At 34.8% G+C, this 15,790-nt stretch overlaps 1 protein-coding gene across 7 annotated transcripts in view; it reads left to right on the forward strand.

The window, feature by feature from the left end:
• TFEC (transcription factor EC) overlaps positions 1–14,664 on the forward strand; it is a 138,095-nt gene extending 123,431 nt beyond the window's left edge. For 5 of the 7 annotated variants that reach the window (XM_035311260.1, XM_035311267.1, XM_035311275.1 and 2 more), the window contains 5 exons: positions 679–793; positions 1,679–1,735; positions 4,748–4,823; positions 12,872–13,019; positions 13,911–14,291. In XM_035311260.1, the coding sequence (XP_035167151.1) occupies positions 679–793; positions 1,679–1,735; positions 4,748–4,823; positions 12,872–13,019; positions 13,911–14,291 (777 nt within the window). Of the gene's footprint in view, positions 1–678; positions 794–1,678; positions 1,736–4,747; positions 4,824–12,871; positions 13,020–13,910 lie in introns of all 7 variants that reach the window. The other 2 variants (XM_035311247.1, XM_035311253.1) reach the window with 2 other exon arrangements.
• The last annotated feature ends 1,126 nt before the right edge of the window (positions 14,665–15,790 follow it).

Raw genomic sequence — 15,790 nt, forward strand, 5'->3', positions numbered from 1 at the left:
TTTTTTTTTTTTTTTTTTTTTTTTTTTTTTTTTTTTTTTTCTTGTATATGTGAATAAGGACTTGGACTCTATTTTCACATGAACATACAGCAATATATAAGACAATAATCAATAATGAAAGGATTGTTATATGGTCATAGAACCTGAGTCCAAACTGTTCATTACTAAACTTCAATATATTTAAGAAGTAAAAGTAATATTTGGGTAATAATCTGGAATCCATAGAATCATTGTATAATAGGTCAAAATCAGCAAGGTTACTTTTACTTTCAACCTAACTTTTGTTTCAAATGCAGTTGTGCTAATCCTGTTATTTGAAAATATGGCACAGAGGTAATTCAAAAACAGACACCATGGTCCATATCCTTCCATTACTCTGCAGCTAAAACCTGTAGAAATTCCACTTGGAAATCTGGTTGTAGAAGAATGGCACACTTTGATCTTTCACTTTTGATGTTACTTAATATTACTTAAGGACTAAGTTTCCCTTTAGACATATATATACAGCTGCTTCTAAAGAACATCAGTCTCATACTCAAGAAACTTACTTTTCTTTTGTATTTATGTTTTTGTTTTGTTTTGTTTTATTTAATCTTTTAAGTCTTTTAACTTATTCTAATTGTTTTATTTTGTTTTGTTTTCTCTTTCTTCTTCTCCTTTCCTCCCCTCCCCCTTAAGCTATCTAGCAGCATTTTGGATATATATAACAGTGACCAGGGAATGACACCAGCTAATATGGGTCTCACAAATGCTTCTTGCCCAGCTAATCTACCAGTAAAAAGGGAACTCACAGGTAAAAGAACTCACAGATTTCGGCATTTTATAATTTAAGAAGTTACAATGTTTCTCTTAAAAGTTGAACAAAAAATACTCATGAAATAAATCTCCATAATAATTCATTTCTGGAGAATTTTGCAGTACATAGTTTCATTTAAGGAAAAGAACAAAGACCATGAAGAAATATTTTCTTTCTGTTCTCCTCTTTAGCAATTGAGAAACAATGTTTGCCCTGTGATTTTTATGAACATCATGCTTCTAATAAACCTAATTATTTTTAAAAACAGTGGATTCTTCCACATGTTGGCTCCTGATCAGTGGTATAAATAAATTATCATCCATTAAATTTGTTCCAGGGTGGAACAAATGGTTCTTTTAAAAGCTTACAATAAGGCTATTCAAGGTAAATCTATATTAGTGGATTAACAACTTTAAAAGTTACATTCAATTAATCCAAAAAATGCTAACAACCATGTACAGTTTATTAGTGTCACTAAGAGGAAACACTAAGTTTGTTCAATATGAATATCTTAGAAATCTGATTAACTTTTGCATTATGGGATATACAAATCCATAGTCACATTAGTGTATTGGTTTTTTCTGTAGTAAACTACAGCAAATTGGAGAAAAATACTCCTCCATAACATTTCTATATTCTTAAATAAAAAATGTGCAATAATATCTTAAGTAACCTGCCAGACTTGCTCAAAAATTTAGTACTGGTAGAATGTAGATTTGCTTATGATCTTGTTTAATAATAAAAAGAATAATAAAGTAAAATGACTAGAAGTCTTTTGTGTGTGTATGCATTTCTGTGTGAAAAGAGCCTATTCTGAAATGGTGATAGGACAGTTGAAATTGTAACTTGAGGACTGTTGTAATATATGTTACTTTCTGTCAGAAGCAGATACAAGAGCAATGGCCAAAGAGAGACAAAAAAAGGATAACCACAATCTCAGTAAGTATATGTTCATCTTCCATCTTGTTAAATGGAATACAGAACTAATATACATCAGCTGCCATGTCTCTGCTCATTTTCTGTGTCTTGGCAGGGTAATCAGATTGAACTCAGTCTGTAAACACAGCCATCCACATAGCTTTCTCCCCTGAACCAAAATTGTCTTTTACTTTTTTCTTTTAATATACCTTACATATTTTTAATTTATTTCCATATCATCTCCTGCTATTATGCTTTGAGTCTACATTTCTATATCTTGCACTATTCCATTTTACTTGATGTCTTTAAGAATTACAGTGCAAAATAGACAGTAAAGGAGTAAAAAAAACAACCAACCAACCAAAAACAAACAAACAAACAGACAACCAAACAACCAAACAACAAAACAATGATGATCCAGACTCCTCACTCCTTACTTACTGAAGCATCCAAGTGAGATACTGTATCTCTCTACAGTCAATTGAGAGAGAAAGAAAAAAAAAAAAAGGAAAAAAGAAAAAAAAATGCAGAAAACATCCTTCTGCAACCATTTACAAGCAGTAGTTAAGCACTTAAGGCTATGGGAATTGTACGTCACAGAAAGAGATTGGAGCAGAATGGGACAAGACACACAGTGCTCTGACTTCTCTGATACACACACCCTCTGACCTCTGTAGGCTGGGGTGGACTTCTGTTTCCTTTATGGAGATCAGTACAGTAGTGCATAGATAACAGATATTTCAGTTTCAAAGGAAAAGTCTTCTGTAGTTTATGCTTAGAACATAGTGAAATTTATAGTTCAGTGATTAAGTATTAAACACATAAAAATAAACAACATTTTGATTTATCCAGAATAGATAAAAACATTTTTATTCCTGAAAGAAGATTGCCTGTAACATTAGGCAATTTTTCACTCTGAAGAGTAATTTAAAGCAAAAAATCTGAAGCATTCTCTTTGAAAAGCGTTGAATGAAACAATTGCATTTTCCACCTCTCCTTTCCATTTCTTCCAGCAGAAATAATTTGTGAATCTAAGCCTAAATTCATAATTAGTTAATAACCACTATTTTTAACTTTGTTCTCTGGGTATTCCAGTGACTTACAAATTAGACTTACAAATTTACTTTCATGTACCTGGAAGCATATGCCCACTGGTACAAAATACTGGCATCTTTCTGCTACTGAGACTCTCCAGAAGGAATCCTTCCTTGTTTCTGTATGTATGCTTTTGTGGATCACAAACAAGCCATATAGATTTTTACATTTGTTGCTAGCTCATTTTCTTGGAAGTGTCACAGTAGCTGCTGCCTGTCTTATTTGGGCAGGAATATGGAGTTTTTGCTGGTCTAGGAAAGGAGGTGAGTAGGAGTTGTCCAGAGCTTCAAGATGGGGAAGAAGAGGCAAGACAGGCAAGACAGGTGAAAACATACATTTCGGATGCCTCCACTTTTTTTTTTTTTTTTTTTTTTTTTTTTTTTTTAATGGGGGCTAGTGGGGGGAGAGCTCTCTGAGATCACCCTTGCTGCACACAGACATGTCTGTGAAGTGTCCTTCACAACTGGAAAGTAGGCCCAAGACTGTATGCCAGGATCATGGCAAGAAGACACATAACATCTTTTCTGGTTACGTTTCAGGTGTATGTTTCAGAGCTCAAAGTCTCTCTGGAGACAGGTCTACCGTGTGATGTCTTGGGCATATTAATGAATTACCCAAGATGGTTTTGTTAGTGTTATTTACTATTTAATGGTACTAGTTTTTTTAGAGATGGTCTGAGAAGTCAGGTTTTGGAACCTGATGAGAATTATGCAAACATTCATGTTCCAGGTTGAATTAAGGTCCATATTTTACAGAAATGTTCTTATACGTCTTATAGAAAAGCTTTCGTTTTGACATGGTAGGTTCTCAATGAAGCCCTGAAAAACAATTTAGATCTAAGAAATGGAGCCACTTCTTGTAATATCAAGAGTTTAAACCATTACTATTACCATTACTATTAAACAAACAAACAAACAAACACACAAGGAATTAAGGGTATAGTGTGTCACCATTATGTACAAAAAATCCCTCTAAGTGATAAGATTTCCTTTGTGCCACTGATAAATGTGAGATTTCCGCATGTATATGTATCTGTAGAAGAACTGGTGAGGAAGAAGAGGAGAAGTCTCTCTAAATTAGTCAAATGGAGGCAGAAAGGTGACAGGCCCTTTGTGCACATGCTCGTCTGGATACCCATACAGCAAAGAAAATGGACTGAGAACACAGAGATGGGAAACTAACTTTAAGAGGATTATCTTCTGTTTTTATGTTTGTAACTAAGCTGCAAATAAAGCAAGATACCATACATAATTTGTCTTAGAAGAGTAATGCATTTATTTATTTATTTTAATGACTTTTTCTTTATTTTGTTGAGTGTTTTGAAAGTTATTTTAAAAATGGTTGTGCTGTCCATCATCAAATAAAACATATGCTGGGGATGGAGTGTTCCTGGGACAAAATCTTCCTCTGTTTCAGTGAAGAGAGATGGTTGCTATTAAGTCTACTCCATGGTTTACAGTGCTGAGAAAAGTAGATAAGAGATAAAAAGCTGTTAACCATGGTCTGTAGCAGTTTTGACAAAATGTGAAATATTGTATGAGTTGTCCTGCATCCCTGTTGAAGTCCCAGTGAATGCTGAAACCCCCAATAAAAGCTGAAAACTCTTGTGTGGCAGCACAGTGGAGGAAGGGTACATAAAATTCAGAAGAAATTAAGTAAGTGTAACTCACGTCTAAAGAATGTGAGATTATTTCACTCTCTGAGAGTCTAGTTTTAAACTGGGGAAAACCTACATACAGGGCAGAATGCAGAGTTCTTACTAATCATGGAGTTTGTCCCAAGAGCATGTCAGAGGCAGGTAAGAGATCATGTTGGGATTTCTTTTTCAGGAAATTTTATGTACATTGACTGACTTGTTTTTAACTAATTATAACAAAGTATGTTGACTTTCTGCAAGAATATTTCACCATAGAAATAATAACTGTTTCTTTTTAACAGTCGAGAGAAGAAGAAGGTATAATATTAATTACCGAATCAAGGAGCTTGGCACACTCATCCCCAAGTCTAATGATCCGTGAGTTCAACAATCTTTCCTATAATGTTTACAGTTTAAATACAGGAAAAAAGATGCATGTAATGGCCACAGGATTGACTGATGGGATACGGAATCTTCCATGCCAGGCCACTAGCTTGGATCAGGCTGTTAAGTAACAAACTTTTGACAGATTTTTGGTGCCTGTTGAAAAAAGGATAATAAAATGAAAACAATTCCAGGGTGTTAAAGGCAGACAGCCACACACACAGGATGTGTGTGTGGGGAAGAAGATAAGCCAAAGACACCACAAGTATGTGTGGTGTCTCTGAAGAAGGAATGGTATTTTCAGCCCTTGTCATGGGCCCTCTAGTGGGATAAAACGTGTGTCACTGTCTGCATTTTAGTTATCAAATATAAATAAATAAATACATAAAATCTTGTTAAAAGATTGTAAACTGAACATTTTTCAGAAGACCTCCACACACTGCAGGGAAAAAATAAAGTCGGAAATGCAAGGATAAAAATAGTAATTGTTATAATTGCTACAATAATTACATTTCACACCAATGCATATACTTATAGTAACAAAAAATGCACATTGCTTAAACTATATCTGCCTTCCCTTAGAGCTTGTATTTGTCATCAATATGAAGAAAAAAAAAGCCACCTCAGTAGGAAAAGCTATTGTAGGATTAGCAATAATGATTCAGTGATATATTAGGACCTTAGCCTTAGATTTTTCATGTCACTCAGGGAAGTCTTAAGACTATGTTTATCTTGCATAAAATTGGTTATACAGATGTTGTCTTCATCATTTGCATGTCAGTGCAGACCTGCAGGATGCTTCAAATGAAAATGTCTATCAATATTTTAGCTTTATATTTTCCTCAGAATCAAGAAAAAAATGTATTATATTTAGGATTTATGTAACACTAGGCTCTGTGAGACTTAGATATGTACAAGGTTGGCATAATAAGCCACTTGGATTTAAACCACCAGAGAGAAAGTTAACATGCCACAACCATTTTAGAGAATTCACAAACTCTGCTCCATCTACAGCATCTGTCCAAGCGAGATAAATGGGCATGTTCTTGTTATTTAAATACATCTGGGTATTACAGCTGAGTTAAAGTAAGAAGTACTTTAAGTGCCTAAATAAAGTTTTGGCTACATGTGATCCCCTACAAACACACTCTTGTAAAAGAGTTTTAATTTTGCTGGCATATCTTTCAGTATTCAAGACCATTTGGGCAAATAATTGAGAGATTTCTCAGAAAAACAGTGGATGGCACTGTTGGTTTGCAGGTATAAAGCAATAATGGAAGCAAGCTATACTGCAATTAGAAATGGGCATGAGTGTTGTCATTTTGATTGCCTACAGAGGTGTTTCAGTTACATGTTTTGGTCTGGATTCTGGTTTAGTTTATAAACTTATTCAAATCATTAATAGTTAGATCAATCGCCTAAACTCTGCTTAAAATGAATGCTCTGGACCTGCAGTTTTGCTCCAGTAAGTGGATAATGGATTTTACTCATAGATTTTAATGATGATGCCTTGAAAAAGAGTTTCAGCAAAAAATCCTGAAGACATCACCTTTTCTTGTTTTAGTCTCCAAACCCATGATTGAGTTCAACAGTGTGACATCCCCAAAGCAGTATAATATTTACAAAAGCAAAAAGTCCATCTTGAGGTCTGAGAATTGTTTTTAAAAGGCTGGTAATCAGTACTACTTTTGAAAATGTTTCTATATAAAAGCTTTCAGATTGATCTTCAGAAAAAAGAGGCATCGAAATGTTCTGGACACATTGAAAAATTAAGTTATAACTTAATGAATAATAAATTCTTTACTGAGAGGGTGGTGAGGCACTTGCACAGGTTGCCCAGAGAAGCTGTGGATGCCCCATCCCTGGAAGTGTTCTAGGCCAGGCTGGATGGGGTTTGGGATAAACCGGTTTAGTGGGAGGTGTCCCTGCCCATGGTAGGGGGGTTGGAACTAGATGATCTTTTAAGGTCCCTTCAACCCAAACCATTCTATGATTCTATGATTAACTTTGCTGTAGCTTAGTGGCAAGTTAAATTCATCCAAAGAAGTGTAAATAATTTTTAATATATATTTGCAAGTTGATATAATTCAGTTTGACCACATTGTTCTGTTGGCTGAGCAGATCAAAATTTTTCTTTCTTTCTGATATCATCCTGTGTTGCCAAACATAACTCAGAGTCCTTACCCTCTCTTTCAGTTCTTGCTTTTTCCTTCATAACACCTTACTGTGCCCCCAATCTGCCCTGTTCTTTCAAAGAAATAGATGTATCAGCTCTTACAATATTTTATCTGTAGCGTTTTATCACACATAGCATTTTCACCTCCTATATTGATTTTAAAAGATTCTTCTTATAGTAGGAACATAGCTGTAAAAGGAGAAACCTTACTGATGCTTGGACTAATGACAGTGAAACAAGTCAACCTTTGCATTGAAGAGCAAATACTTTTATAACTAAGTCATTGTGATTAGCATGGCTGTCCCAAATGGCTTGTTTCAAGAAGATTACATTCAGGATTAGAAAATGACATTGTTAATGCTATTTGGAAACTTTGTATGATTTATGCGTCTTAGAAGTTTGTTTTTATTTATTTCATTTCACTTTTGTTTTGTTAGATGGTGAACTTGTTTTGCTCCTGCAGAGGCTCTGCAGGAACTTTCTTACTTTCTTTTGAATAGCTTAAGCCCCTACCCCCTTCTTTTTTTTTTTTTTTTAAAAAAAAAAAAGACAAAAATGTGGATTATGTTACTTAAATATGGAGATAAGTTGCAAAAAACTTTGCCCTCTTCGTTTAATTTTCAGTGCTTAAATATCCAAGTAATAGATCCTTCAGAAATGCAAACTTCATAGAATAATTCAAAGATAAAGTAAAAAGGCCCAAAATTTGCAGTCATATTTTGCTGAAAGAAATCAGAATATGCATCCTTTAAATATACCTACTTTTCCATTCTTGGTTCCTTTGTGTTCGACCTCTCAAAATCCAGTGGTGAACAGGACTTCATATTGTGATAGAGGCTGGGAATGACAACTAAAGAATTGTTTTATGGTAGCTAGACTGAAATTATCAGAAATATGAAGAAAATCATTTTTCATTTATGAATTCTAGTCATTTTATCGAACTGAGGTGCTAAAAGAACCACTGAGGATTTGGGCAGAGCTAGTGAATTGCTCTCACTCACTCTCTGCTCTCTGTATCTGTCTGTACTCGATGTTCTGTCTGTTGTCTGTGGGCAGACCCTCTAATGGCCAGCATGACCATGTTTCTTGTAAAGGAAAAGATTGTATACACTTACACCATTATGAAATGGCCAGGAAAGTACACTTGGTAATTGTACAGGTCATCAAAACAGGTACAAAGTCATTCAAAGTATTTCTTTGAACAAGCTCAGTCTAAAGCTAATTTCTCAGAAATAGTGAAAAAAAATGGCCAGCAAGCACAGTTTCAACTTCACAAATGCATTTCTTATTATTAACTGCTCTGCAACTGGTAAACTCTGTGACTACTACCTGCTCCCAAACTCTGCTTTCATTAATTAGTCTTAATCTCAGATGATCAGATGTTCATGCCCCTCCTTCAGGAGTCCTAAACTTGTGCAAACTAGTGAAGCTCCTTTGACTTCAACAAAGATACCTAACTGGAAGCAAGCTGGCGTACAGCCTCATGGCTATGTTTCGTTTCTCCTGAATGAGGAACTCTCCTAGATGAAAATTTCACTAAATTCCTGGGCTCATGAGATTTGTAGAGAGATCTAGCTGGTAAACTTAAGAGGAACTAGGGTTCACACAACGTGTTTTTTACTTATTTGCTAGTTTTCCATGCATATTAAGTGTAGCAGATCTCTGTTAATTAAGCTAGGTAATATATGTGTAGCTTGCTTAAAATTTCTCTCAAAGACACAATCCTCCTTTGCAGAGGTCATTGCTGATGCCCAGACATGCAAAACTCACTGCTCTCAACTGACTTGTTTTACATGTAGATTTTCCCATCTGTCTCAGTATTTACAGGACACAGTCTAACATATGTATAATAAAAATGAAGATTAAAAAAAAAAAAATGAGGGATTTAATAACCAGTGAAAGAGTCTCTAAAGACTAGTTGATCTATATCTGTGGTGGTAGTTATAAAATGCAACTGTTTTACCTATTTTTATAAAACACTTTACAATTAAATGACTGGAAACTACTACTGACTGCTCACTTTTTACAGGTTCTCAGATGAACTTGTAGGTCTTGTCATTACAAACTCTACCTCTGTTAGATACTGAGCAGGAACAATACATGTCCCTAAAAACAATAAACAATCTCATATTACCCCTTTTATCATTTTTCATATACCTTTATCTGCAGCCAACTTTGAATTCAGTATTTTCAGGGAAAAATAAACAAAACAAAACAAATCAACAACCAAACACAGAAAACCAATAACTATTCTGAGAATTTTCCAAATTCTTTTAATGTACTTGCTTTTCTTGGATTTAATGTTTTTTTTTTTTTTTTTTTTTTTTTTTTAAAAAAGATTATTTTTTTCTTCCCATCATAAATGAATTTGCTTGCCTGCCCGCTAAACAGGGCTAAACACATTACAGACACTTACTAGGCAGTTCCCACTGTTTCTCTTCATCCTCTCTAGTTACATTGCTGCTCTTCCAGCCCTATACATCTCCTCCACAGAGCCTCTGTTTCTCCAAAGTGCAGTCTTGTCACTGCTGTATGGCTAGTCTGCCAGGCTAGAAAGGACAGAGTGTGTCTGTGATGCAGAACCAGTATTCCTTTTACTCCTGGTATAAATAGTGAGATACAGAGTGAAATATGAATTGACTTCTAAGGTTGCCAGCCAATCCTTTGCTGTGGTTCTTCCAGACATTGGAAGATGTTCCTTGACTATCCCTCAGTTAATATCAGTGAGCATATGCATTAAGAGAAGTAGGATATACATATGCACATACACATAATAACAGATGTATAAATAGCAACCAGGAAGAATTCTGTTCTTGCATCAGATTTGTTCTTGCACTCTGGCCAGCAGATGTATTGTATATCACAGTTCATTAAGCACAGACCTGCAATAGTTTAATGGAAATGGTTCAAAATCTGTTAAGTGATAACAGCAACCACAGCATTTTCATCTGAGATCTCCATGATAGTTTTGCTTCTCAAACTTGTAAATATTACTACCAAAGGTATCTATAAATATATATTTCATCCAAGTTGACCAATTTGAATCCAGAAATTAGCTCTTCAGTGATGACTTCTATTATGTGAAAATCTATAACCATATATACCATATAACCATATATACCATATAACCATAAAAACAAAGCATCAAGGCAACATGAACTAAAAGTAAGCAATTTCACAAATGTTGCTAATTATGTGCGATATGAATGAATTTCATGATAACAACATTTCAAATAAAGTCATAAACATATGGGTTATTCATATGTCAATCAGAAAAATTGACTGAAAAACATTTTTGTCTGAATTTGATTTTGAATCCATAATGCTTTATAAATGACGTGAAATTGTGAGATCACTATTAAATGTTTGCTAAAGGTGTGATATATGTATATTTTTCTGCGGCTGTTAGATGTCTTAAGAATTTCTATTTTGCCACTTATAGTTTAATAAGTAATTTTATATTGCTGTATTTTCATGTTTAGATCATCAGTTCAAAATTGGCTTAGCTTGGTCTTAATTACATGCTGGGAGGAACTGATCCCTAGTGCCTAGTCAGATTTTGCTTCTCCAGAGTTTATACTATAAGTTTTCTTACTGTTGCACTTTTCAAAGTTGCTATGAATATGTCCTAGCTACAAACAGCATTTTTATACCTGAGATGACAGTGGAGATTTTCATCTGGAAAAGTTGTTTTCCTCCTATCTTTAGCTCTTCCTATTTATTCAAGAGTTCTCTGGGGTAGAGAGACAGACACTTTCCAGCCTTTCAAACTACACAGCAAGTCAGGCTTAAATAGAGAGGTATTTAAGAAGTCAGCATTTTACCTAACTTTCCAGAGAGGTCTGAAAACAAACAAACAAACAAACAAAAAAATCACCAAGATTACAATGGGGTGATGGTATTCAAATGTTTGTTCACAAACATAAGCATCAGATCTACTAAGACCTTCCATAACCTTTGAAGTTTGAACATAGACATCCCACATATGAGGAGAAAGTCCACTCACAGGAGGAAGGCCACAGGATTCTATCAGGAAACATGTTCTGCTCTCCCATAGGCACAAAGGACAGCAAGGAGGAGGGCAGAAGGACTGCCAAGAGATGATTTAGCTCTTATGAGGGACACGGGCTCTGCTCTTGGCTCCTGCTCCCACCTCTGCCTAATTTTCTATCCAGAGATGGTCTAAATGAAAATACATACCCACTTCAGAAAGCAGTCTGTGAGGTTTTGGCTTTGCAGACAGCCCGGTGTGAAGCAATAATCATTTTCTCTCTGATTTCCCCAGTTTCTAAACCCCAAAGCTGTGTATTCCTGGCCCATATGGCTGAGAGGAGTTTGCTGGAGCCACATGGTTTGTCTCCTGGCTGGAGAGGAAGGAGATGTGAATTCCATCCTTCTCTGACAATAAGGCTGGTTCTCCCAAATCCTTAGCAAATGATCTAAATTCTAGGGCATGTAAACACTGTGATGCTCTATCACAAATCATTTTAAGACAGCAGTCTTGGTGGAAATCAAGGCTGCTTACCTTTGGGATAAGAGTGCAAGGTTCCTTAGCTATTTACTATAGCAAGCTGAATGTAAAACATAGACACTTCTGAAAGAAATAATTCTATCCCAGATCACATGCTTGTGAGTAGGGTCAGGTCTCCTTAACTAAAGCAAACAAGAAATAATGGAAAGTGGTAATAGATGAGAGTATAATATATATATATATTTACTCTATAAATGCCAGGGTGTAAGTATATGTATTTGGAACAGATACTTAAAAACAACAGACTAATTTGGTTACTTCTCACTCCCAACCTCAGATTCTTACTGGTTTAAAGTTTTTTCCCTCTCGGGCTTGGTTTATAAGACCAGAATGGCTGTCTGTCTTCTGCTCAGTTTAAGCCATCTTGCAGTGAAGTGGGTAGTTTGGATAAACTCTTCTGTGGTAGTTTGGATAAACTCTTCAGTGCTGCATATTAATGCAGCACTGCCCATTCCTGTATTACACAATAACAAACTTTATCAGAAATTCAACATTTTCAAGAGAAAATTATTCCTGTTCCAAGGCCTCTAAGACCTTGCATAAAGGAGTATATGGAAAGTTAACAAATTGATGTATGAAAGTCCTTGAACTCATGCTAAGTTAGAAGAAGTATAATGTTAGTAAGACTGCTTGTAAGCTGGTAGCTAAACCATGAATTCCTGAATGAGGGAAGGGTTTAATCTTATTTTGGGGGGGCAAGAGTTTTATTTTAAATTGGTGTCTCTATGCAGCTGTGGACTTCAAGCTGATTTTTATTGTTTCAAGCTTGTTGAATGGGCTTAAGCAAGAATTTTTGTCATACCATTGTGGTTACCAAACCATGATTTGTCTGTCGTCAATGATGAGTGGCATTCAACATAGACCATTTTTTCCTCAACAAGCATAAAAGCAACCTCATTAGTAAGTCAGGTAAAGGGAGTAGTATATTTGAAATGATCTTTAAAAATTTAGTCTTAAGTCCTCAGTAATGTATATTTCCTAGTTCATTAATGCAGAACTACTGCACATAGATTTTAATCTTAGAGTTAATAATAAAAGCAATTTTCACTAAAAATATAAAAACTGTAATGGTAGAATCATGATATTGCATTTAGCTCTCCCACAAAAAGTCACTTTATTACTTTCTTTTGACACTTATTTTCATTCTGGGATTAATTTTACTATATAAGGGCTTCTTAACTATTCTATTAAAATTTCCATTCAGAAGCAATAATATCTAAGAGTGAATAATAGTCATGTAAATCATTATTTCATATTAATGTAAAAGATTTTGTAAGTTCTTATGAATTCTGCTGACATGCACAATTGTGAAAAGGTTATCTCTACATTCTGCAGTGATATGCGCTGGAACAAAGGAACTATTTTAAAAGCATCAGTGGAGTACATCAAGTGGCTACAAAAAGAACAACAGAGAGCCAGAGAATTAGAACACAGACAGAAGAAATTAGAGCATGCTAACAGAAGACTTCTGCTTCGAATTCAGGTTTGTATGAGTGTTGCCATGAACTACAAAGCTTTCTCCGTACTTATCCCTCATCAAATTTTATTAATCTATATCATTTTTCCCAAATGTCACTTACTGAAAATGAATTGTTTTTCCGTGTTTATTGCTGTGCGTATTGGGGATGAGGTATTTTTTTCAGATTTCTAAGAAATTCCTTTCATAATTAAACCTTACATAAAAGAATACGGTGAAAATTAATAAAGTATTTGTACAAACGGTTAACTTATGTATATATTATAGCCTGAGAAAGACAGAACAGGAAGGAAAAAGTACATTTCTCCTGCCAAAAATCAATACTGAACACAAAATTTCTTTCTGTGTTTTCATTTCCCTTTGTAACCATTTCAAACTTTGCACTTCTTTGGGCATAGTGTGCCATGCTATGTCTGCTCATGACACAAAGCAACATAATATGAATTTACACATGCAGTGGTGACATAGATAGACAGATATAAAATTATTCACCTTATATATTGTAATTTATTGTAATTTACAAATATATCAATAAATTAGCATCATAAAGTATCTTCTGTTTCTCTGGATAGCAATGAATAACAGACCCAAAAGTTGCAACAGTTTTCTTTCAACTTTATTAAGTTCACAAGGCAATGCTTTCAGTAAAGCTTTTCCATCTCTAATGTTCCCTGCTGCTTAATGATAGCAGTGGAATTAAAAAGAAAACTATCTCTGGAAGCATATGGCAAATTTTCCTAGATTAACAATTTTGTATTTTAACATAGTCTCACAACTAGACAAGAAGTATAATTAATATACATATATGATCTGTATACTTGTTGCAATAGTTCTGAAGACATTATTTCTCTTCCAAAATCATTATCTAATTTTTATTTTTTATTTTTTAAACATTAGGAACTAGAGATTCAGGCACGTGCTCATGGCCTTCCAGTCATATCTTCACTCAGTGCTGTAGATTTAGCTGCACAGGTCATCAAGCAACAGTCATATCCAGAGGAGAACTCTGTAGACTACTCTCAACAAATGCCTTTGGCACATGGACAAAATTCTGATGTTTGTGATGGATCTACAGCCTTTTCTGATCCACTTTCACACTTCACTGATTTGTCCTTCAGTGCAGCTTTAAAAGAAGAGCAACGACTAGAGGAAATTTTACTGGATGACACGGTATCACCATTTGGAGCAGACCCGCTCTTGTCTGCAACATCCCCAGCTGCATCAAAAGAGAGCAGCAGGAGAAGCAGCTTTAGCACAGATGATGGAGATGATTTATAAAAGTAGGAAGGGCCTCACACTTCCTTAAACCACTTTCTAAAAGACTTAGTTGAGCGTAAGCATGGTGTTTGTGCTTGTTTCAAATACAAATATGGAGAACCACTGTGAGGATAACAGGCAAGAGTTTAAATCAGTCCTTACTTCACAGGAAAATGAGAAGGACATATCACTTTGCCCAAAATTCACACCATCTATTCACAGCTGACATTTGCACAAATCTTTCTTCACTGGAAATGTTTTGATAATTGTTCCATGACTTTTTACAGCACTATGAATGTGGTTACAACAAAAGGAATATCCATGTTACACAAATGTATTCAGACTCTTCAATCTATACTTACATTTATCTGTTATAAAGATGAGTTAGTCATTTATTTTCTTTCTTCTTCTTTTTTTTTTTTTTTTTATAACTAAAATGAGAATTTTGTATTAAAAATTCTACAAAGCATGAGAAACTATAGGGAAATATTTAAACTGGAAACTGTAGAAATGTTACAGGTTCTAAAATCGGAAAAAACAGATCGTAATGCATTTGCACAAGTGAAGTGAATATGAATTTAAAACTGCATGGACTTGTTTTTAAAATGAGGAAACCCATTAAGTTTTTCATGCAAACCTTTATATATATATAATTTCATTTGTAGAAAGAGATCAGACTTTTAATATATATTTTAATGATACAGATGAAAAATGGAAACTAACATAATGACAGAGATTCAAAGGAACTCAGAGAGAAAAAGATATGACATTTCAGCAGAAAGTATTCAGAAAGACTGTATGGATGTACAAGACTGAACAAAGATACTTTATGTTAAAATTAGCACAATTTAAAACAAGCACTACTGGTAACAGTACTGCATCAGCTGCTTATTCCAAGAGTATTCAATCTGTGACCTTTTTTATGTGGAAGGGATCAGAGTATTTACACATGCCAGTGTGCTTCTGGACAGTCCTTTCAGTGTCCTTGGGCAGCACACTAAAGTTTTGCTAAATGGACTCTATCTTATCCATACCCAAGCTTTGATCCACTTGGAAATGGAGGAAGATGAACAGAGTCCCAGTAAACATATTGAAACAAGGAGAATTTAATTTCAAATTTGCAGCAAAGACAGGAAGACTTCAAACCAAAGGGGATATTCAGAAGTGTTGATGTGATGCACTGCTTTCCATAACTTCCATACTAGGAGTGGGCATTTACAACACGTTTTGATGACTCAGTAAATGCATATCATTTCTATACACAGTGAAATTCTGGAGGGTGATGTATGTTCCTGCAGTACATGAAGTGCAATAATTCTTACTGTAACTTTAATATGTTGGAAATAAACCGGAAATAAAATTCTTCATAGCTCTTCCTCAACCAAAGCCAAAAGAACACATCTGGGAGTCCTCTAATAATTCCAAATATATTTCTATTGTATGTATTAAGTATTGGTATCACTGAGCCCTGCTTCATCCTTCAGAAATGTCACATGATCAGGAACAGAGATGAAAATGGA

Source organism: Oxyura jamaicensis, chromosome 1 (assembly GCF_011077185.1).
Source record: "Oxyura jamaicensis isolate SHBP4307 breed ruddy duck chromosome 1, BPBGC_Ojam_1.0, whole genome shotgun sequence".
Lineage (NCBI taxonomy): Eukaryota > Metazoa > Chordata > Aves > Anseriformes > Anatidae > Oxyura > Oxyura jamaicensis.